Consider the following 24,322-nt stretch of genomic DNA (forward strand, 5'->3'; position numbering starts at 1 on the left):
GAGGGAATCTGGGCTGGAGAGATGGCTCAGTGGTTAAGAGCACTGATTGCTCTTCCAGGGGTCCTGAGTTCAATTCCCAGCAACCACATGGTAGCTCACAACATGGGATCTGATGCCCTCTTCTGGTCTGTGTAAAGATAGCAACAGTGTACTCATACATAAAAAAAGTAATAATTCTTTTAAAAAAGAGGGACTCTAAATAAATAATAATACAGAGATATGCTCAAATTAATGAAAGTTTGCAGAAGAAAGAGGTAAACTTGGAGCTAAAGTGGTAAAGATGATTTCAGAATGGTATTCTTAAAATTGAATTTGAAAGATTTGGCATGACAAAGAAAAGGAGAAGTGGGAAAGCAAATATAAAGAGACAGCCTGGGCAGTGGTGGCACACGCCTTTAATCCTAGCAGAGGCAGAAGCAGCCTGGTCTACAGAGTGAGTTCCAGGACAGACAGGGCTACACAGAGAAACCCTGTCTCGGAAAAAAAAAAAGAGAAAAGAGAAAAGAGAAAAGAGAAAAGAGAAAAGAGAGAGAGAGAGAGAGAGAGAGAGAGAGAGAGAGAGAGAGCCCACAATTGTGAGATAACTGAACCTCTATTTAGATTCTCGATTTGAATAGCCTTAAATACATGAACTAAAGGATTCTGGACCAGACCTGAGTATATAGGTATTAGAAAGCTAGGAAACTATTGAGGTATATGGCAATTAAAGGCCAGACTAAGGCAGTAATAGAAATACAAAGGAGGGATTCGACTGGAGAGGCCTTTAAGAGAAGGATGTTAATAAACCAAAACAAACAGACATATAAATAAAAACACTCAAATTTTGAACTGTACAGCTTGACAGAATGTTGGTATGAAGGAAGGAAAATGTTTCCAGATGGAATAAATGCCTAGGAAGCGGAAAGTCAGTGTCACTAATACCTACAAAGGTGAGCAGCTCTTAGAACTCTGAAACCCTTGCATGAAACTTCCAAGGCACTGGTCTGAAGCAACAACAAACAGGACTGGCTAAAATTCTTACCAGGAGGACAGTCTGAGGCTCAACACAGAGGAATCTGAAGCCATCTGAGGACATAAGATCTGAAGCCATTAGAGAAGAAATTCTGAAGAAGGGCAGAAAATATGAAGAGTGTCTTGTCTTACCAACTTGCAGCCTAGACACTACAGTGTAGAAAATTGGATCATGGCTATTAGCCAACATCAAGTGATTAAGAACTCTTATTCAAGTACCAAGAAATAACACAACCATTTAACCAGGTAAGAACAGAGTAGAGACAAATGAACAAACAGAAAGGTGAGTTCAATTTGTGAGAATAAAAATATTGCATTTCTTACAAAACAGACCTGTGTACTGGGGTTTATAATAAAGTATAGAAAATCCCTGTAATTATAAGATTCCTTAAAAAGAGCTGGACCTATATTGAAAAATTCTAAACTAACTTTGGAACTAAGTTTTTAAAAACCTCACAAAAAAAAAACGAAACCAAAACAAAAAAGCTGGGCTGTGGTGGCGCACGCCTTTAATCCCAGCACTTGGGAGGCAGAGGCAGGCGGATTTCTGAGTTCGAGACCAGCCTGGTATACAGAGTGAGTTCCAGGACAGCCAGGGCTATACAGAGAAACTCTGTCTCGAAAAACCAAAAAAGCATAGTGACATACATGCCTCTATAGAGAAATACTGTGTTTTTAAAAAAGCTTACCACAGAAAAAGACATTATATTCCCATTTATATAAGGTTAAAAAACAGATGAAACTAGGAATATTTTGTTTAGGGATTAAACTCATTTGTGGGAAATGAACTAAGAAACAATAAACAACAAATAAACAAAAGGCAAAGGAATAATTGGTGCAAACTCCCAGACAGAAGGGGGAGAAGCAATCAAAGAGCCAAGGGGGCTTCTAAGGTATGTATGTGAATCATGTCCTACCTCTTAATCTGTATAGCATACAGCCCTTTTTATGATCACCCAACTTAGACACTAGATTCATTTTTCATGTATGAGTTATCTCATCACAGGATAATTAAAATAATTAAGCCAGAGGAAACGTAAAAACATGACAAAACAAAAAAGAAAACAAACAACAAAAATCTTTAAAAAAAAAAATTCTAGGCAACTAGGAATGCAGGAGAAAGCATTCCTAATCAGGTTCTTTGTACCATTGTTCCAGAGTGAAGATTCTACTGCAGAGTGAATGCAAAACTAACTGGATCCTTTCTGAAGGTTTCCTGTCCTGTGAGGAAATGTGAAGCTCTGGGTGTTAATGAGGACCACCCCAGGCTCAAAGAGCCATTTACTGCAGAACCGGTAGGGGAAACTGCCCCGAAGCAATGCCTTTCTTCTCCCAAAGCACGTGGAGCCAGTTCTGTGCTCAATTTGGAGAAACAAACTATCACTCTCTAACTTTAAGATCTGAAAGCATACCCCGTGTGCTGGGCCCACTATGTCTTTAAAATCTAGACAACGTAAGTGCCCACCCTATGTCCCCCTGGCGGGTGAGACCCAGCAGGACGGGCGGTCCAGGGAGGGGCTGACTTGTGCATCCGGAGAGCCAGGAATGTGAGAGGCCAGGCAACTCCAGAGGCCTCTGCCCCCGAGGGAAACATTCCTGTGGAAACCCGCCTGGCTGCGGCCCTTCCAGAACTTCACCCCAGCAGACTGGTCCGGTGGCCTTCCCTCCTCCCTTCTCCTTTGTCTTCTCGCTGGAGATAACCCGCCCCCTCAAGAATGTGATACATCTCAAACAAAAGGAAACAAAAAAACAAAATGTTCAAAGTAAATGATAAAAGTTGCCTTCTGCAACCCGGATATGACCTTACCTCTTCATGTTTCCGCAGGCCCCTGTCACTAACTTGGGTAAATAGGAACCAGACCTCAACTCCCAGAAATCTGCGCGGCAGACTGAAAGGTGATGAAGATGGGAGCGTGGAACTCTGGGAATTGTAGTAACACAGAACTATGTGATGCTGGAAAGAGAAAGCAGGTATTGGGTGATGGATACATTGGTGGCCCACGCCTTTAATCCCAGCAGTTGGGAGGCAGAGGCAGAAGTTCAGAAGAGAACTTCTGAGTTCGAGGCCAGCCTGGTCTACAGAGTGAGTTCCAGGACAGCCAGGCTTACACAGAGAAACAGGACAGCCAGGCTTACACAGAGAAACCCTGTCTCGAAAAACCTAAAATAATAATAATTAATAATAATAATAATTATTATTATTAATTATTATTATTGGCCCAGGTTAAAGATAACATCCAAAATATAAAACTCATTAACCTAGGATTCACCTTTAGGTCTTTCTCCAAGTATCAATAAAACCTAGGTTGTTTCTAATCACCTTTGTTCTTGTAGGCAAGGCTTCTCTTTAAAGGATTTATCTGAACTACCTGCTGTTTCCAGTCAAGCCTCTGGTCTGACCACATTGCTTGCACTAATGCTTCTCTCTTAGTTGTAACAGATCCTTCTGGGTTCCCTTATTCTAAAGCAAGAAGCAGTATGTACCCAGGCTTTTGAATATCTTATCAAGAGTCAGATGTGGTAGGAGTTGGAGAGATGGCACTTGTTTCTCTTTCAGAGAACCAGAATTCAGTTCCCATGCAGCAGCTAGCAATAGTCTGTAACCTGAGTTCTGAGCATCCCACTTGTTTCAAAAGTGTTTAAAAGCATTGGTTCTTGGGTTTAGAGATGTAGTTCAATCTGTAGAGTGCTGGCTTGGCATGCACAAAGCCACTTGTTGGATCCTCACCACCACACAAACTGGGAGTGGAATGCATGTTCTGATAGGCACAGTCCAAAGCCAGCCTGGATTACATGATAACCAATTTAAACGATAACAACAACATGGATAACAAAAACAATAAAAGTATGTATTCTTAATGACTCAAAATGGAAATGCAAGTATCTCTAAAGATAGAAAAAGGCATTAATTTATAAGGTGGAAATTTCAACCTACAAAGTCCATTTAATTACATAGTTCAAAGCAAGTCAGGTCTACATAGAGATTCTCTTTAATAAACCAACAAAAAAAAAACCAAAAATATAAAACAAAGGAGAACTATTACTCCTCCAAACTATAAAAGGTAAGGAGAAAATTCTGAGACTCTGTCACATTTATGAGGAAACAAGAGAAACATGATTTCTAAATGTATTGTGGGATCCTGAAACAGACAGAGGACACATGATAAACGCTAAGCAAATGTAAATAGAGTATACTTTTTATTTAATACGTTTCATTAGACATGACAACTATACTGTTGTGTAAGATACACACACTAAGAGAACTAGTGAAATATATATGGAACACTTGAGTATGAAGTGTTAATGTAAATCTAAAACTATGTTAAAATAAAACATGATTTTTGAGATCTATGGTTTTGTACATTTTGGCTAATATCCACTTATTAGTGCATACATACCATGCATGTCCTTTTGGGTCTGAGTTACCTCACTCAGGATATTCTCTAGTTCTATCCATTTGCCTGCAACACTTAGGATGTCCTTGTTCTTAATAGCTGAGTAGTATTCCATTGTGTAAATGAACCACATTTTCTGTATCCATTCTTCTGTTGTGGGGCATCTGGGTTGTTTCCAACTTCTGATTATCGCAGACAAGGCTGCTATGAACATAGTGAAACACGTGTCGAAGGGCCCAGGTGAGGATGCCTTAATCCCACTTGGGAGGAAGAAGAAAACAATCACAGGAGTGGGGAGGGAGAGAGGGACCTGGGTGGGAAAGAGGATAGAGAGGGGATGAGGGGAACATAATCAAGTATTGGGTTGGCAGAACAGGACTGAAGCCCTGAGGGCCAGGAGAAAGAATGGAAACAGGGAACCACGGGAGGTAAGAGATTGGGGGAACCCTCCAGAATGCACCAGAGACCTGGGAGGTGAGAGACACTCAGAAGTCAAAAAGAGGGACCTTAGATGAAGTGCCCTACATTGGGGAGAAGGAACTTGTAGAGCCCACCTCCGGTAGAAAGACAGGGCATCAAGTGAGGGATGGGGTTGCCATCCCACAGTCAAAAACTCTGACCCAGAATTGTTCCTGTCTGAAAGAACTGCAGGGACAAAAATGGAGAAGAGACTGAGGAAAAGGAGGTCCACCAACAGATTCCATATGGGATCCAGCTCGAGGGGAGGCTCCAAGGCCTGGCACTATTACTGAGGCTATGGAGAGCTCACAAAAAGGGACCTATCTTGACTGTCCTCTGAGAGACCCAACAAGCAGCTGAAAGAGTCAGATGCAGATATTTGCACCCAACCAATGGACAGAAACTGCTGACCCCTGTGGTTGAATTAAGGAAAAGCTGGAAGAAGCTGAGGAGGAGGGTGACCTTGTAGAAGGATCAGCAGTCTCAACTAACCTGGACCCCTGAGATCTCTCAGTCAGTGGACCACCAACCAGGCAGCATACACCAGCTTATGTGAGACCCACAACACATATACAGCTGAAGACTGCTGGATCTGGGGTTCAGTCAGAGAAGATGCAACTAACCCTCAAGATCCTGGAGGCTCCAGGGAGTGGGGAGATCTTGTAGGGTGGGAGTGGGTGGTGGGGACACCCTCATGGAGATGTGGGGAAGACATATGAGATGTGGAACAATCAGAGGATGGACCAGGAGGGGGAATAAAATCTGGACTGTAAAAAGAAAGATTAAATAAAATTAAAAAACTTTTGATTTTTTTAAAATCCTAAATAGCATATTTAGTATCCTAAATAGCATAGTGCAGATATATATTTTTTACTTAGAACTTAGGAAAGGCTAAGCACTATCCATATTGCTGGTAGGAGGTAAATTGGTACAACCTCTAATAAGTGAAACTTGATGTCACTATTGAAATTGAACACATCTACAAATAATATCAGCAATATAACAAATCCCTAATCTATGTGCATTACTGCTCAATTACTGTGTATAACAGAATACTGTGGTGGGGAAGGTAAAGCTTAATTATCCAAATCCGCTCAGTGAAGTCTATATAATGATGCAAAGGTGGTAAAGTCCTTTGTATTACAATTCTGAAAAGATAGCTAGTAAAATAGCAAGCTTCAGAATAACATATAGTATATTTGCATTTGTGTAAAAGGTGGAATATACATGTGCCTGCATATGCATGTGATATTTCTATGAGAACATATGACAGTGTCCCCAATTAACAGAATTCAATGATTAGGGGACAAGAACAGGGAAGAAATACAGCTCTTTATATGTTTTGTCCCTATTAAAATTGTTGTGATGAGACAGGGTTTTGTATGTAGTTCAGACTGGCTTTTAACTACTGATATTCCTGCCTGAGCCTCCCAAGAATTGGGATTGCAGGTGTGTGCCAAACATACTTTTACACCCTTTGGATTTTTAACTGTATTAGTGTCTCACCTAATTGATTATTTTTTTAATTAAATAGAAATGTTCTTATATCAGGGGCCAGGTTAAAAAAAATATCTTGTAGACTTTGGGGTTCGTACGACTTGGGTTTAGGTTCCAGTTCTCAGTTACTGACAATATAGCATAATAGGGTTTTGCACTAATCTGGATGTTAAAATGTTGTTTTGGTTAAGTTAATGGACTATGAATTTTAACAGACATCCTGCGTATCAGATATTTGCATTACAGTTCATAACTAGCAAATTTACCATTGTGAAGTAGCAAGGAAAATCATTTCATTTATGACGCTCCCTGCCCCTGGGGATCTTGGGCCGACATCAGTCCACAAGGGCAAAGGGAACAGAGGGTTTGGAAGCTCTGTGAGTACATACGGAAATGACGTGGATCAGCTGTGCGGGGAGAGGAGGGGGTCAGAGGGAGGGGCGCACATCAGCTTTACTTGGTGTGATCCAAGGCTTTTATGGTTTTGGGGACAGGGGTAGGAGTATCCGGGATGGACAAAGGACACAGGCTGTTAAGGTAATAAGATGCCTCCTTAGCCTGGAGAAGCACTCCAGGAATCTCAGGTGCTAGGTCACTGGTTTCTTATCAGGAGAAAGGAAGTGGAACCGGTACTCTTAACCTAGGGCACATGACATTTTACAGGTAGCAGCATGGGATGGGAGGTGGGGGGGTGGGGACAAGGTCAGAGAAGGTGAAATCCAAAGAAAGGATTCCTCCACATCACACCTAGCTCAGACAATGGTAGACTTCAACCTTAAAGAGCAGGATTTTCCTGCATTTATGGCCCAGGGTCACCACAATATGAGGAATTGTGTTAAAGGGACAGACACGGCATCAGGAAGCTTGCGAACCACTGCTTCCGAAGAACAGGAAACAGTTACGCTGTGTTATTGTAAAGCTTTTCGAAGACATTTAAATATCCCAAGGTTATCCAGTAAGTTCAGACTTGCTCAAACTCCCTGATACTGTCCTGTTCGAGTCAGCAAAAGACCAAATTGCAGCTACTGAAACAAAACAAAAGTTTTATTCCTTTGTACTTCCCGAGAACTTCTAAGCAAGTAGATTTAAAATATCATGGCACATGTTAAAGTTATCTGCAATCCACCAAATGAAAATGTCAGTGCTCTAGAAGCACACTAGTAAATAAATGCAAACACACATTGCTTTGTAGTTCTGATGTAGAATAAAGATTGAGTTTAAGTATAAACAAATTGTAAGCCACATCAGTCTGTGAGTTAGGCATATTTTTTTAAGGTGGTGGGACTTAACAGGGGTGCTCAGCCAAACTGTACACCTGACAAAATTTGTGAATAGGGAAATGGAACACATGCCAAGGTTGATAGTGTGCTTGACTTCGTGGAAGGATGGAGCGTTTTATCATCATAGTAAATTTGTCTAGTTGTAATAAAACAGTCTATTGATACTGGAGTGATACACACACTACATAACAAATCTCCTAGGTGGGAAGACTGGAAAATGGATGACTGTGGAATTGCAAGTGGAAAGCAAGGTTGTGAAAAGCGTTTTATGTATCTGTATATAACTCCAGACAACCCAAGTGGTAAGTACCAAGGGATGTCTGGAGAATTTCACTAGAAGGAATGCGGCGCCAAACTAAGGTGTACTACCTATTACATTTTCAGAGCATTCCTTTTGCCACATTAAAAGCATATCAGACATTCTGTAAAAAGCTTTAAGACCTTTGGTGTTATACACCTCATCAGGAGTTAACTTTGAAAATCCACCTTTCCTTTTGGACTGAGCGCGGGGTTCCCGATGGAGGAGTTGGAGAAGGGACTGAAGGAGCTGAGGGGGTTTGCAGCCCCGTGCAGGTAGCAACATTGTCAACCGGCCAGACCACCAGAGCTCCCGGGGACAGGACCACCAACCAAAGAGTACACATGGCAGGACCCATGGCTCCGGGCCGGCGGTGTATGTGGTGGCTGAGGATGGTCTTGTTGGACATCAGTGCGGGGAGCAGCCCTTGATCCTGTGGGGTTTCGATTCCACAGTGTAGGGGAATGCCAGGGCCGGAACGAGGTGGAGCACCTTCATAGAAGCAGGGGGAGTGGGGAGGGGATAGGAGTTTCCGGTGGGGAGACCTGGAAAGGGGATAATATTTGAAATGTAAATAAAGAAAATATCCGCAGGGCGGTGGTGGCGCACGCCTTTAATCCCAGCACTTGGGAGGCAGAGGCAGGCGGATTTCTGAGTTCGAGGCCAGCCTGGTCTACAGAGTGAGTTCCAGGACAGCCAGGGCTACACAGAGAAACCCTGTCTCGAAAAACAAAACAAAACAAAACAAAACAAAACAAAATCCAATAAAAGAAAAAACTGAAAAGTATGTCAATCTACAAGGTAATGGTTTTATGCCAAGTGTGATGATTTATATATATACTCGGCCCAGGGAATGGCATGATTAGAAGATGTGGCCCTGTTGGAGTAGGTGTGTCACTGTGGGTGTGGGCTCTAAGACCCTCAGCTGCCTGAAAGCCAGTATTCTGCTAGCAGCCTTCAGATGAAGATGTAGAACTCTCAGCTCCTCCTGCACCATGCCTGCATGGATGCTGCCATGCTCCCACCTTGATGATAACAGACAGAACCGCTGAACCTGTAAGCCAGCCCCAATTAAATGTTGTCCTTATAAGAGTTGCCTTGGGAAACCAACCTATCATGACTGCCCTCTGAAAGACCCAACAAGAAGCTCAAAGAGTCAGATGTAGATACTTGCACCCAACCAATGGACAGAAGCTGCTGACCCCTGTGGTTGAATTAGGGAAAAGCTGGAAGAAGCTGAGGAGGAGGAAGACCAGCAGTCTCAACTAACCTGAACCCTCAAGATCTCTCAGACACTGAGCCACCAACCAGGCGGCACGCACCAGCTGATGCGAGGCCCTATACAGCAGAGGACTGCCTGGTCTGAGTTCAGCCAGAGAAGATGCACCTAACTCTCAAGAGACTCCCCAGGGAGCGGGGAGGTCTGGTGGGGCGGGGGTGGGTGGGAACATCTTGGGGTGGGGAAGGAGGTATGGAATGTGGAAGAGTCAGAGGGTGGACCGAGAGGGAGATAAAATCGGGAGTGTAAAAAGAATTGCTTTGGTTATCCTGTCTGTTCACAGCAGTAAAACCTCAACTAAGACACCACTCTACAGGATTAGTTTCACTGAGCCAAAAGTTCCGCTTTAACAAATAAGACATTTTCAGGGTGTTTCCAAAGGAGCTTTGTTTACTGCATACTTCTGATGAATACAATAGGAAGCAATTTTAATTCTCCCATATGGAAAATGTTCTTTGGATTATTTTATTTACATTCCAGCCATTGTCCCCAGTACCCCCTACCATAGTTCCTTATCCCATTCCTCCTCCCCTCTTGCCTTTGAGAGGGTGCTCCCCCATACTAGGCAGCCCCCTTCCCTGAAGCCTCAAGTTTCTACAGGATTAGGTGCATCCTCTCCCACTGAGGCCAGACCAGGCAGTCCTCTGCTATATATGTGCCAAGGGCCTTGGACCAGCCCCTGTGTACTGTCTGGTTGGTGGCTCAGTCTCTGGGAGCTCCCAGGGATCTGGGTTAGTTGAGACTGATGAAAAAAATGTTTTAAAGAATCAAAATCTTCTCTTGAATCTACTGAACATCTAATATTAAAAGGAAAAAATACCTGTTCATGGCTTTCAAACTCCTTCTTAAAGGAGAAAAATGGCTATGTATTGAGTAAAGGTCATGACATTAAAAATATAACTCTCCTTCAGTTAATACTTAAGCTAGGTAACAATGGTGGCCTTAGAATTATTAGCAAAATGGGTTATTTCTGATCTTTAAAATTAACATTGGTTTGAGCAATGTTATATCTTTTAGACAACTCAGAATCAGAATCAAATGTTCTTTAGGGGCTATTTAGTGTAAGGTTCCAAATTCCACACAGTTCACTGGGGCTTACTGGATTAATCTGGGAGCTAATGGCCACTTTTATGTACTGAAGGTCAAAATACTACAAATTCCAGTGATGAGAGTGCAAAGGGACAGAACAAATAGGATTTTAGCTTCCTTTTTATATAGAAAATTTGCAAAACAAAAACAAAACAAAAAAAAGCTCTGCTAGTTTTCAAAAAGGAATCAGAAAACCAGAAAACTATGGAGACTTGAAAAAAGTTTTTTTTTTTTTTTAATTTTGGAGACAGGGTTTCTTTGTATAGCCCTGGCTGTCCTGGAACTCATTCTGTAGACCAGGCTGGCCTCAAACTCCACCTGTCTCTGCCTCCCAAGTGCTGGGACTAAAGGCTGCGCCACCACTGCTCAGCCTTGAAAAAAAGTTTTATTCTCACAAAATGGTTGGCAAAACCCCGTGTTGCCCAAAATGATTTTTTTCTCTCCAGTGAATTAGATAAAAAGTTTAAAACCAGAAATTCATATAAAACATTATATTGACTTTACTGAATGTGGAGCCTCACTTACATGTGTGATATTAAATGAAAGTTTTATCAGAAACAAAACAAAAAACAATAAGGACTTTTGTCCTCATCTAGGGTATATTGGTAATAATATTGAACTCTTAAAAATTATAGATTACTCAAGATTCTACTCAAAAGCCATGTTTACCTTTAAGAGTTTACAAGATTTAATAGTCTGCATTATTCTCTGTCATTACCTCCCCCCCACCCCTGCCCCCTCCTCCCCACACTTCAGTATTAGAGACTGAAGCTTGTGCATGCTAGGACAGCACTCTATCACAAAACTGCAGGCTGACATTGTTTTATTCTTTGAGACAAGGTCTTAATTTAGTTGAATTTAGGCTGGCTTTGAATCTGTGATCCCGATCCCTCTACCTCAGCCTTCCATATGGCTGAGATTATTGACCTATGCTACCAGGTCCAGTTCACATTGTATAATTTTGAGTGTTGACAGAAACTTACTGAAATATCTATTTCATGGAAACATTTGTATAGGAAGTGAATCTATTAAGTTCTAGTATTTATTTTACTCATAAAACCTACTACCACTAGTAGTCATTCAAAATTTATTTATTTTTCTGTAACATGAACCCTTCAATGTGTTTATGAGTGATCTGGAGAACAAAAACTCAGTTCAGACACTTAAAATTTTTTTTATCAGTTTATTTTTATTTTTAGGACATCATTTTATTCTTGAATGAAATATAAGAGATGAAGATGTTTTAGAGCTTAAGAAGGCTTTTTTCTTTAAAGATAGAAAACTACACCAAACAGATCCAAATCATATGCTAAAACAAAACAAATGATAAAAATTACCAGGACAGGTAGGTACAGTGGCACTTGGAAAACTGAGTCAGGATTGTAAGTTCTAGGCCAGCATAGGCTACAGTGAGATCTTGATTTAAAAACAAAAGCATTGAGGTATCTGTATGTTGTCAAAAGTCAGTGGATCACTGGACCTTACCCATAATTCAGTGCTGGGTATATTATCCAAAAGTGTGGCACATGGTTTGATCTCTAGAACCATAAGAAAATAAAAGACCTAATTAAATCTCTAATCCTTAAAAACCATATTACAATCTGTGAATTCCTGAAAGACACTTGCTGTAATTTACGATAACACTTCCTTTTTATTGCCCAGATCGACCTTAACAGGTAAAATTATATCTCAGAGTAGATAGTAAATTTCACTTGAGATTTTACAGGATCCAGCACTTTCTGTGAATGGCCACAAACACCCAGCAAAGACTGGGTGACACATGCATTTTGGCAAACAACTGCCCACAATTAAGCTGCAGTAAGAAGTTGGTGTATGCCGGGCGGTGGTGGCGCACGCCTTTAATCCCAGCACTTGGGAGGCAGAGACAGGTGGATTTCTGAGTTCAAGGCCAGCCTGGTCTACAGAGTGAGTTCCAGGACAGCCTGGGCTGCACAGAGAAACCCTGTCTCAAAAAACCAAAAAAAAAAAAAAAAAAAAAGAAGTTGGTGTGTACTGGTGATAGTGTGTAGAATCTAAGTAAGACAGAGATTATACACACAAAATCCACACCAGTAAGCAACTGCCTGGGCCTGGTTGTTACTTGAATCTGGGTAAGCATTACTACCACTGTGTCCAGATTTTATTCCATTCTGAAAGAAAAAAAAATGTAGACTTCTCTTCACAGTATTTAAGTAAAAAATAAATGCATGCAAAAAGTATTGCAATCAAAGATTAAGTAGTAACTGAAAATACTATTCTATGTAATATAATCAGAATTCAGGGTTAATGAATAATCCAAAAGGAGCAATTTGGAGGGACAGTTATTCAAAGGCAGCCTTCATGGCATCTTGTTCCTTGCGACGGTACTCCTCAACCGCATTTGCAACCTCTTCTACCTTCTTCTGCATCATGCCTAGAGTGGCAAAGGCATACAATCATTAATCAAAGTTACATTCCATAGACACAATAACACACCCTCCCCTCAATTATGAGATATGGAACCTTAAATCAAAATTTTAATAGGGTTAAGTTTTAGAAAAACCGAGAGAGAAAATTCATCAGTTTGGAAACTATGAAAATAGTAGGTGAGAACAGTCTTTATTTGTTGTCTTTAACTTTGGAGCAATAACAGTCTGCCTTAAGTTTGTGTTTTACTGGAGAGAGTATTAACTTTTTGTTTTTACTCATTAATGCCCAAAAGGACAATTCAGGGTGGTCAATACATTAAACGCATAGATTTTGGTAGGTCTGAGCTACCTATAAGACACAAGCCTTGGAGAATATTTACATTTCTATTGTTTCCTGATTATTTATTTACCTTGGTGGTTCTTAAGTTTGCTCAGGGGCAGTGTACTGTAAAATGTCATTAATAGTTACCATATCAAATGGTACTTTTCTGCTAGGCAAAATAAACTGTGGAGGGAGGTATGCTAATCAGAGCTTTTCTACAAAAATGCACAAATAGAACTGCTCATTACTGTTCAGTAGTTGGTAAATAATAGTTGGTACACCCAAAGGAAAGGAAAGTTTTGCAAAACACAAACAAAAACTTAATTGATCTACTTTACTTCTTTCAGCCATCCGGAACAGTCTTAATGTTTGTCCAGTCTTTAAAAAGCATAATGCCTCATTTTATCATATAAAATAATACATACATTCTGCAAGATCACATTCTAAGAGTGAGTAATTTAAATCATGGTTATCTGCTGAAGGGCCAGAACAACAATGTACAAAATACATGGCAAAATAAATCTCTTCTTTTTGTTGTAATAACAAACCGCAGGGTTAGATAACCGTTTTAATGTGACGGAAGCATAAGTGAGCAGTCGGAGTCATTAACTTCAGACTACAGACTATGTCAACAGAAGCACAATTTACTAATTTGCTGATTGATACATGCCAAACGCAAAGGAGTACATTTATAACAATCTTAAAAATCAATAAAATGTCAAGAAACACAAGTCAGCATTACTAAGAGAGGCTTACTATAAACAGTTTGTCATGTCTTCTAATTGAATTCTCAGGACTATTTCTGAATTAACTCACTTTAAATGTTTTAGGCCCTGCATTCATTAAGGGCGAACACTGCACATGGTACCATCAGAATTCTGGTCCCAAGACCAGCATCACTGATTTGTTTCTCTCAATATATTAAGTTAATACATCATAGTAGAAGTCGAATTTCAGTAGTAGTCACTTGGAAGGAGATATATCGTTTATATTTTTGCATTATTAAAAAAGACACTCTACATACAAAAAATAAGAATTCTATCACTAAACAAACTGTGAGCCAGCTATAAAGACAAGAAGTAGATTCAAGGTTTCCTGAGAGTTGTTTGCAACAGGAATGGATGGTAACTACTAGTAGACCAATAGGAAACTTGGGAGCAAGGGAAATGTTCAAATATTAAAATGCTATTGATGTTTGTACAGCTCTACAAACTTATCTCAATAATCAATGGCAATGACTATGTATTTAGTAATGAAATCGCAACAATCTATTTTCATAAACACAGCAATCCTCCTGCTTCAGCCTCCTGCAACCTGGGATTGCAGACATGAACCACCACATTTGGCCCTTGAATTTACTTTTGTGCCTGATCAAAAATCAGTTTGGGGTAAGCTTGAATTTTTGTTCCTGAGGTCTTTATTTTGTGGATCTTTATGTCTTTCCCCTTAAATACATACACAGACACACACACGCATACACGGGGGGGGGGGAGAAAAAGAGAAAGGGAGAGAGAGAAGGAGAGAGAGAGAGACTCACTCACTCACTCATCCATAGCCTCTGAAACAATAACAATAAGTTGAATTACTGTCCTAGGTACATGTCAGGGGACAAATAAACCGTAACTGCCTATTAAACCTGAAACTAAATTATAACCTAAGGTCAGAGCTACATTTTTTTTTTTGGGGGGGAGGGTTTCGAGACAGGGTTTCTCTGTGTAGCCCTGGCTGTCCTGGAACTCACTCTGTAGACCAGGCTGGTCTTGAACTCAGAAATCCACCTGCCTCTGCCTCCCAAGTGCTGGGATTAAAGGCGTGTGCCACCACTGCCCGACCAGAGCTACATTTTCAAAATACAGAAAAATTAATGCATAATCTCTATGAAGAAGTTAAAAACTGTATATTGTATATCATGCCAAGAACAGGTCTTACTGAAGAATCAGGAGTACGGGGTCTGTGATAGAGACATATAATTTCATGAGGGTCATTCTGACAGTAGTGTGGAAGCAGACTGAAGTAGGATGAGAAGAGAGGGGGGAGAAGATCACTAAGGATTCTGCAGACTAAACTCACACATCTCTAAAATAGTTGTAAAAACGTAGAAGAGTAAAGCACCAAAATGTTAAGTGGACAAAGAGAGTCGTGAAACACTTTAAAAATTCCAATGAGTTTTGTACCAAATATGGACTTGGTAGGACTAGATCATTCCAAATGGTGTTCAAAGTGGAGCAGAAAACAGGATGTATGACTCAGAAGCTGACCCTTCCTCTCCTCTGCATCTTACCTCTGGGTAATTCTCCCTATTCAAACTCTGCAGAAGATTTGCCTTTGAGGACTGAACAAGCTAAGCTCTAGATCAGAGATATCAGATCAAGTCAAGGACAGGCATTCTGTACTAAAACTAAGGATTAAACAGAAGTTTCCAAGAGCTTAAGTGTGTGTGCACAAAGGAGCATGGAGCGTCTACTTCCTGCCCTATGGCTCTGAGAAGGCTGGCTTAGGACTGGCCTAACTAATCTACAGGCAGGAACTGCAAAATTCTTCTCCAGAGACTTTGACCCCCTAGACAGAAAGTCTAAAGATAGTGGCTAGAAGTCCTTCAGTGACGGGAAAAGAGAGGAATCTAATCATATTACCTACCCCACAGCAAGTTAGTAAACCCAGCTACATGTTTCAAGTCACTTTCTTAAGTATATGAGTAGTTGAGAAAAACAATCTGAGAGAGATTGAAACAAAATGGAAAGATGAAGGCAACAAATTAGAAAGGGCAAAATATTTTTTTTTAAAAAAGTTTAATCCATTCAGGGATGACACTGAATCTAAAGAACGTGGAGGAATGCGACTAGCTGCGAGCACGTACGCCTGTCATGTGACAGCAAGCTCTTGTAACATAAAGGTTATGGCAGAAAGTAAAGATCAACAAAGGTTTGGAATAAGAAATGGAGTGCAGATCCAGAAAAATTAACAAAAACCATAGAGACAGTAGGAAAGAATAAAAATGTCGATCAATTCAGGGAAGCAAGCATTAGATTAAGTGTATTGCCAGAAAGTGGAACAGAGATAACATAAGCAAAGAAATTAGCAGAAAGCTCATTTAAGAACACAGTGTCAAACAGAAAGAACTGAGTTTCTTGACTCATTAATATTAGGCTCAGCAGATGAAACAGATTCACATCAAAGCATATCATCCTAAGTTTAAGAATTCTGAGAAAGAGCTTAAAATTTTCAATGGGGGAAAAAAAACAAAATGAAGAACTTCAGAAAAGGTTCAGAATCACAGTGGGCCTCAGAATTGGAAGACGACAGAATTGCTTCTTCAAAAGTTCCCGGAAAAATGATTTCCAAGCTATCATTCAATACCTAATATTATTAAACAAGTGAACTGGTGGGATGCGTATCTTTTCAGATGCACAATATCAAAATATTTACATGCTGTGAACTCTCTCTCTGGAAGCTGGGGGAATATGTTCTATACTGGAACCCAGGGAATGAATCAAGGGATCGGAAATAAGAGCCACAGAAATGCTGATAACAGTCCTGAAAGGGGGACTTACTTGAAGTCAAGTCAGCAACAATTTCAGAAGGTATACTAGCGGAGGGCTGAAGGTATAGTTCAGTGGTAGAGCATCTGCTTAGCATGCATAGTTTCTAGTCGCAATCCCAGGAACCACCACCAACAACAACAACCAAATAAACAGCACAGAAAACAAACAGTACAGAAGAGATTACAAGACGATGGAAGAGACAAGTCTTGGAAGCTGAACTAGATAATTTAAATGAAAAGTAGTGATTCAGGTAAAGACTTTACTGATAAGTATACAGAAAATGAAGCAAAAAATAAAATAAAATTCAAAAGCAAACAAGAACTTGTAAAAAGAAGGAAAATAGAGTGTGCTAGGCTGTGAACAGCACCGGCATGATCATAATTAAAGTCATAATGATCGAAGTGAAATTTATGAAATTTGTGCGTTGCAAGTTGGTAGAGAGACTTAACATAGGAAGACTAAGAAGTAAATAGTTTTTGACAAAATTAATTTAATTTGAGGTGCCTCCGGCATATCTGTGTGAAGATTTCTTAATGCAGTGTTTTGGCAGTGAAAATAAAAAATAACCATTTGTGAAATTATGGCTGGAGATGACAACTAGGGTCAAATGTACTGCTGGTTAAAAGAAATACCATTCGAATCAAGGAGAGGTTTCAAGTCAATATTCTAAGTGCCTACCTTAGAAAAATAGAAAAAGGACAAAGTCAACACAAAGCAGGCACGGGGGGAAGTAATAAAGACAAGACCTAAAAGCAGGAGAACTGCAAACAGAATCACCATAGAGAAAAATCAATGAGCTAAAAAGCTAATTCTTTGAGAGAAAAAAAAAGTCAATAAAATTAATAAACTTCAGGCAAGAGGGAGAAATTTAAGCACAAACCCCACAAATCACCAGGATCACAAAAGAAACAGGACATACCACTGCAAAACTACAAAGCTACTTTGTACTTACAACTTAACAGCTTAACAGAAAGTTACCAATTCTTTGAGAAACCGGAAGCTTTTAAAATGTAACCAAGGTAAAAATACACAATCGGAATAGTTTGTGCAACAAATAGTTTTAGCAACAAATGAAACTTTCTCCCTACGAAAATACCCAGGCCAAAACAGTTTCACTGAAGAGCTATCAAACATTCAAAGAAGAATTAATAATATCATTTTCCCACAGATCCTAAATAGAAGACAGTGTCGATACCAAAACCAGGCAAAGACAGTACAATAGCAAGAGAAAACTGCAGACCAAGAAATCTGCAGAACACCCAAAATATCTTACATATTTAAAAGCTTGTAACAGAGTATTAGAAAAATAGTTTCTAAAAAGGTTGATTTTTATTCCACTTATGTATGGCTGACTCTGTATTTAAAAAATAACGATAAGTCACTACATAAAGTAAATAAAAAAGTCTTGTAACAATTGATATCGAAAAAGCATTTGATAAACTCCAGTATATGCTTCTGATTTAAAACAAAATCAGCTAATTAGGTAGGAGTAGAGGAGAATTACATAAGCTTGATAAAGAGCACCTATCAAAACCCTACAGCTCATGTTACTATCTTATGATGAAAGACTGAACGTTTTGCATATATGATCAGAAATGAAAGCAATAAATTAACTTAGGGCGGTGTGATATTTAAGGGGAAAGACACAAAGAACCACAAAATAAAGACCTCAGGATAAGATATTTAAGCTTACCCCAAACTGATTTTTCATAAGGCATGAAGGTAAATTCAAGGGCCAAATGTGGTGGTTCATTAAACCAGCAATCCCAGGTTTAAGGAGGCTGGAGCAGGAGGATTGCTTTGAGTTAAAGATCAACTTGGGTTACGGTGTCAGAAGAAAGAAATTTAGACTCCAAGATGACTCCGCAGATAAGAGAGAACTGACTCCTGCATGTTGTTTTCTGACTTTGACATGTGTGTTGTGGTGTTTGTGTGTGAACACACACACAATATAAACAAACAAACATAATAACAAAAGAAAACTAAACTCATTTGACCAAGTATTGCTTTTTCAATAGTACTGGATCAACTGAATGAGTGCAGGCAAAAATCAAAAAACAAAAAGCCATTGATCTAAACTTATTATACAAAACAAAACCAAAATGCATCACAATCTTAAAATATAAAGTATAGAAAGATAAAACTTTTAGAAAAAAAAATGAGAGAAAAATCTTTGGGATACAGATAATAAAAGCAAAACCAAACACTGACAAATTGCCTATCATCAAAATCTGTGACGGGCTGGGTCAAATGTCAGTATCCTGATTATGGTATTATTATAACTACACTGTTGTAAGATGTCATAGCTGAGAAAAATAAGATAATAAGGAAAATAAGGTAATAAGAAAAATAAGGTAATAATAAGTAGGGTTTCTATATTATTTCTTACAACTGTGAATCTGAGTTGACCTCAAACCAATTTCAGTAACAAAAAGCCCAACACATCTGCGTAAGCTATTTTGTTCAAACAGGTTTTTTTTTTTTTTCTCTATAATTGAAGCTGGCCTGGGGAGCTCGCTCAGAAGCTCAGGCTAGCTTCATACTCGTGGCTCTCCTACTTTAGCCTCCCTCGGTATGCCACATGTGAAGGTTTTAGCTATTGCAGAACACACCCTATAGATGAGATTAGGTTGCTTCTGACAACAACTTTGACATTTTAGCACTTTAATATAATCTTTCCTTGTAACGTAGACAAGGAAAGTGAATAGAAAAGGGGGGAGGGGGAGAGAGGATATGACATTATCCTCTGACTAGTCATAGCTACTTTTAAGACATTCAGTTTACTAAAATTCAAGTAACAGCCGACTCTACTTCTGTTCTTGGTATAGACTTCTGGATATAAGAAGTATTTCTAGAAGTGCAACTCCCCCCAACCCCCAGCCCCATGAGAATGTATCTGGTCTCATTGCTATATTAAAGTGATGAGAAGACACTATGCTTGGTGGAGCACTGCTCTTCACAGACAATTGATGGAAAAATACAGTTCAAAGAGGGATTAAAAAAAGAAAGACGAGCAAATGGCAAAGGGGGTCCTGAATTATTGCAGCCGGGGAGGGGGGGCGGTGATTAGCCCAAGCGGGAGAATTATCTTTACATCTTTATGTGGTCCTCACTTGATCAGTTATCAAAACTATCAAGATATTACTCATTATAGAAGTCTCACTTCAAATATGCTCTCTCAGAAAACTAAAACAGCAGCAGCAGCAACAACCCTGTTGCATCATTTTGCCCACCCTGCTTTTCTTTCTTTATCACACCTTATCTCCTTCCTTCGTACTTGTTGAAGGCAGAGATAGCATGGCCACCATTTATGCCTGCTACAGACTAACATGGAGCCGTGACACATAGGTGTTTTGTTCAACATCTAAATAACATCTAAAATCACAATAGCTAATCACATAGCACTTTGGTTTTTATTTTTGTTCATGTGTGTTATGCGTGTGTGTGTATGCACAGTGCCGTGTGCAGTGTCCACATATGTGGTATACGTGCACGAGTGTGTGCATGTATGCGTGCAGAGGACATCAAGTGTCTGTGTATCATTCTTTGCCTTATTCCACGGAGACAGGATCTTTTACTTAATCATGAGCCGGGCTAGCAGCCAGCAAGTCCCAGTAATCTTTGTCCCTCACCTCTCCAGCACTGTGTTTACAGGCAGAACCCAGATCTTTGTATCAGTACCCGAGACTTGAACTCAGGACCTCATGACTGCAGGGCAAGCACTCATCCCCACTGACTCATTTCCCAGCCCCTGTACCTGAGGCCCCAACGCTTGTGGATGCTATTTCGAGTCTCATAATATTCTGTCACGGTAAATAAAAAATGTAGGAAGGTTTAAATAACTTCTCAGAAGCCAAAGCTTATGAGAATTCATAGTTGGGTCTGTAGAACTGACTCCTCTCTAATGGTGCTTTTCCTCTTAATGTACCTGCTTGTCAAGTGCTGTGAAATTTTTGAATAAACAGTGTATGATCCATGCATATATTGAAATATCACACTGAACTCCATTGATATGTATAATGGATACATATTAATTAAAATAAACTAAATGCTGGGCCCGCAAGATGGCTTGGCAGATACAAAGAACTTGCCACCAAGACTAATGACATAATTTAGATTCCCAGAGAGACCTGACTTCCTCCCACAAGTTGTCCTTTGAATTTCACAGTCACCATGGATTATACAGAGACCCTCCAAATTAATAATAGTAATTTAAAAACAGCTAAAGCAAGCACTGAGCTAAGCATGGTAGCAGACTTGTAGCCCCAGCACTTAAGAGGCTGAGACAGGAGCAGCACCATGAACTCAAAGGCAGCCTGACCTACAAAGTGAGACCCTGTCTCAAAAATAAAATTAAAGTGACATAAGCACTGTGCTGAGCTATAACTGGCACCATAATGGTATTGTTCCTTCAAGCACTGGTTTGCTTAATATGAGGACTGTCTATCTGCATACTATATGGGAGGCTTAACTTCAAAATAAAGCCATCAGGTTAATTCATGTTTGAGTTGTCTATTGCGTATGGGCCCCAAAACAGTATTATCATGAGGTTCCAGTGTATGTATGCATGTATGTATGTATGTATGTATGTATATATGCATGCATGCACGTATGTATTCAGTCACTAGCAGGAGGAAAACTGCTTTGGAGAAAAAAAACATCTTTCTCACAAACAATATAAATTCTGGTATTTGTGAGTGATTTAAATTATGTTGCATATAATTCATGTGGGGAAGCTCTCCAGCTTGAGGAAATTCACTTGGGCACAAAATGTACATAAGTAGGATTAGTGAGAAATCTAATTTTGCAGGTGTATTGAGGGTATGTCAAATCTGGATTTACATACAGAAAAAAGAATTCTGAGAATTCAACTCGGAGAATGTTAACCACCATACACTATTTCTTAACAGGAACTGAAGATTTGCTTAATTCTAATGTTAGTCCCCTAATCTAAAGTACAGGACATTCTTTGGAATTAAGGGAAAACATCTGTTTTGTCTGTAAAGAATAGCAGAGATGATCTAGTGGATCATTTAAATAGTGGAAAGACACAAAATATTGCTCAGTTAACTGCAATGGGAAGACTTAAGTGTCCCTGTGCAGTTTAAAATACACGTTCTACATGAGCAAAGTCCACTTAGGTGGCTTTGTGCTGCTGTCACAGAGCCAGCAGAAGTCATTCAATTCTCAAGTGTCTGGAGTGGAATGTTCAATTCCAGAACATAACAGATGATCTTACCAATGCATCTATGTTACCAAGATTACCCAAAGAATGTAAGGAAAGGCAGAGGCAAAAGGAACAGCCTCATTCAGTGAATCTGAATCAGAGCCTAGTCTAGAAGACGAAAGAAGAGGACTCAATCTTTTGGCACTTCAGCACTGGATGCTCTTCAGAGTAGAGGGCTGAAATGACTAACAAAATATCCTGTTTTTCCTGTTTGTTCACTTTGACACAAGGTCTACTACAACACACGCTAGCCTTAAACTACTCACTGAGTGCTGAAAGATGACCTTGAACTCTGATTCTTCTGTTTTTACCCTCCACCCTTGGCAAGGTGCTTGGATTATGTGTTTGCACCACTATATCTAGCTTTAATAAACAATGTTTATATGAAACAAGGTGTCACTATTAGACTTGCTTGACCTGGTACTCACAGATCAGGGCCATTCTAGAACTCATAAGAGATCCACCTACTGCTGCCTCCCAACGGATGGTATTTAAGGTATACACCACCATGGCTGGTTAATAATATTTTTAAAACCACTTATTGGCTGAATCAAAACTGCTTTAAAAACATCTAACACTAAAAAAAAAATTAATTTCAAACTGTCACCTCAAGTAATAACTATTAATATTGGGCAAAACTAAAGCATAATTATAACACATTATGCAAAACAGCTATTCTAAGATGACCCTAAAAGCATTTTATGCAAGAGTTAGCTAGTTAGAGTTGATGACTAAGAATATTTAGTATAGAAAGTAAGGTAGTCACAGACGTGGGACTATACTTTGGAAATATAACAACCCTCAAGGCCATTTTAATTACTCTAAGGAGTAACTCTTTCTGCTCTAAATAACAATATAAATGTGAGAATCCACAGAATAACTATGCAGTTCTACTCTTTAGGAGCCTGTGATGATTACAGATAAAATAGCTTTAGTCTTAGAACCTTGGGGGCACCTCATGAAAGAAGCCAAATGCCACGATAATACTAAAGATTCAAATAAGAAAAGGTTTCTCATGGCATGTCCTTTATTATTGTACTAGTTGGTGATTACGAATGGCCATGGCGATGATTTGGTGGTTTATGATGCAACAGGAAACATGGATCCCTTATCCCTCCTCCCTCCTCTGCCAGAAGCAGCTCCACATACTTCAAACAAATAAGTGACCTCAGACGGATTGCCAGTTCTGTCATAAGTGGTCCCAGAAGAGCTAGAGTTGCAGCTTCAGCGGCTGCCAACTCAGAAGGCAGATGTGGGACTGCAGCCCTATCATCAAGCCAACCTTGAAACAATGTTGCACAGTTTTAAATAAAAAGGAAGGCAAGAGAGGGAGCATGGATTTGCGTCTGTGGCTACCATTCACTCTCAATAATACTTCTCGGCTGAAAAAAACCTCCACCAGATAATGTCTAACAGTAAATAAGGATCACATGTGAAACCCTGCATGTGTTCAGACACTCCTTAATTTGATGGGCTCTGATCCCCTTTTATTTCTGCCCTATCCCTATGGACTGTTGTAGGAGTTAGAGATCTAAAGGAGCCTGGCTTGCCACACTTTTGTGGATATTGAAAGGTTCACTGGACAAAGAATGTACTGGGTTAACATACTTAAAGTGTATGTGATGTTCAATTTCCAGTTCATCTATATTTATTTCATTTATTTTTCTTTTGAAATACAATGGCCTCTTGGGAGTAACTTTAAATTCATGGAAAATATTGCCCAGATAAAGAGAGTTCCCATATACTCAGTATATTCAAAAGTTCTACCCTCACAAGCCTCCCTAGTTACTAACATCCCACACCAGAGCAGTGTATTCATTATCACTGATAAACTACCATTACTACCCAAGGTCTCTCCTTTACCCTGAGGTTCATGAGCAGCACTGTTCATCCTACAGGTTTTAGCAAAGGTATAATGATAGGTATCCATCATTAAAGTACCACAGAAAATATTTTTACAGCTCTGTAACTGCCTATTCATCAACACACCCACTACAGATCTTTTTTTTTTTTTACTATCTTTACAGTTTTGCCTTTTTCAGAGTGTCATATATTTGGAATCACACAGTATGTATAGTCTTTTCATTTTAGCTTTCTCAGTTAATAATATTCATCAAAATCACTTTTAAAGAAATGATTTTTCAGTTAAATATATGATCTTTTTCATGTAACAGCTGCCATGTTTTATGATGGAAAATTTCTGTGCCAATATTACAGATATTAAGTCACAAAAACATTTCCCGGAAACACTTTAAAATAAAGATTTGATTTTTATATGAGTTAATGATTTCTTTTTAGTAAAACATAATATTTGCATTGCCAGAAGAACACACTCATTCATTTTTCTATAACTGTTCTCTGAAGGCGAAAAAATGGACTAATTTAATCTTAAACTTTCAGTCCACAGACTGTTTCAACAGGCACGATCCAATTAACTATTAAAAAGGAAAATAAAACAAAAAGAAAAAAAAAACCTCCTAGACAACATAATTAAACCCCGCCATGCTGCCTTCTT

At 39.4% G+C, this 24,322-nt stretch overlaps 2 protein-coding genes across 2 annotated transcripts in view; both read right to left on the minus strand.

The window, feature by feature from the left end:
• Rbm41 (RNA binding motif protein 41) overlaps nucleotides 1–2,836 on the minus strand; it is a 44,735-nt gene extending 41,899 nt beyond the window's left edge. Inside the window, exon 1 of the mRNA XM_028767469.1 lies at nucleotides 2,819–2,836. Within this exon, the coding sequence (XP_028623302.1) occupies nucleotides 2,819–2,826 (8 nt within the window). The 5' untranslated portion in view covers nucleotides 2,827–2,836. The remainder of the gene's footprint in view (nucleotides 1–2,818) is intronic.
• A 9,694-nt stretch (nucleotides 2,837–12,530) lies between these two features.
• The window catches only part of Nup62cl (nucleoporin 62 C-terminal like), a 53,396-nt gene continuing 41,604 nt past the window's right edge, over nucleotides 12,531–24,322 (minus strand). Inside the window, exon 9 of the mRNA XM_028767514.1 lies at nucleotides 12,531–12,721. Within this exon, the coding sequence (XP_028623347.1) occupies nucleotides 12,630–12,721 (92 nt within the window). The 3' untranslated portion in view covers nucleotides 12,531–12,629. The remainder of the gene's footprint in view (nucleotides 12,722–24,322) is intronic.

Source organism: Grammomys surdaster, unplaced genomic scaffold, assembly GCF_004785775.1.
Source record: "Grammomys surdaster isolate TR1022 unplaced genomic scaffold, NIH_TR_1.0 173, whole genome shotgun sequence".
In the NCBI taxonomy this organism is placed as follows: Eukaryota; Metazoa; Chordata; class Mammalia; order Rodentia; family Muridae; genus Grammomys; species Grammomys surdaster.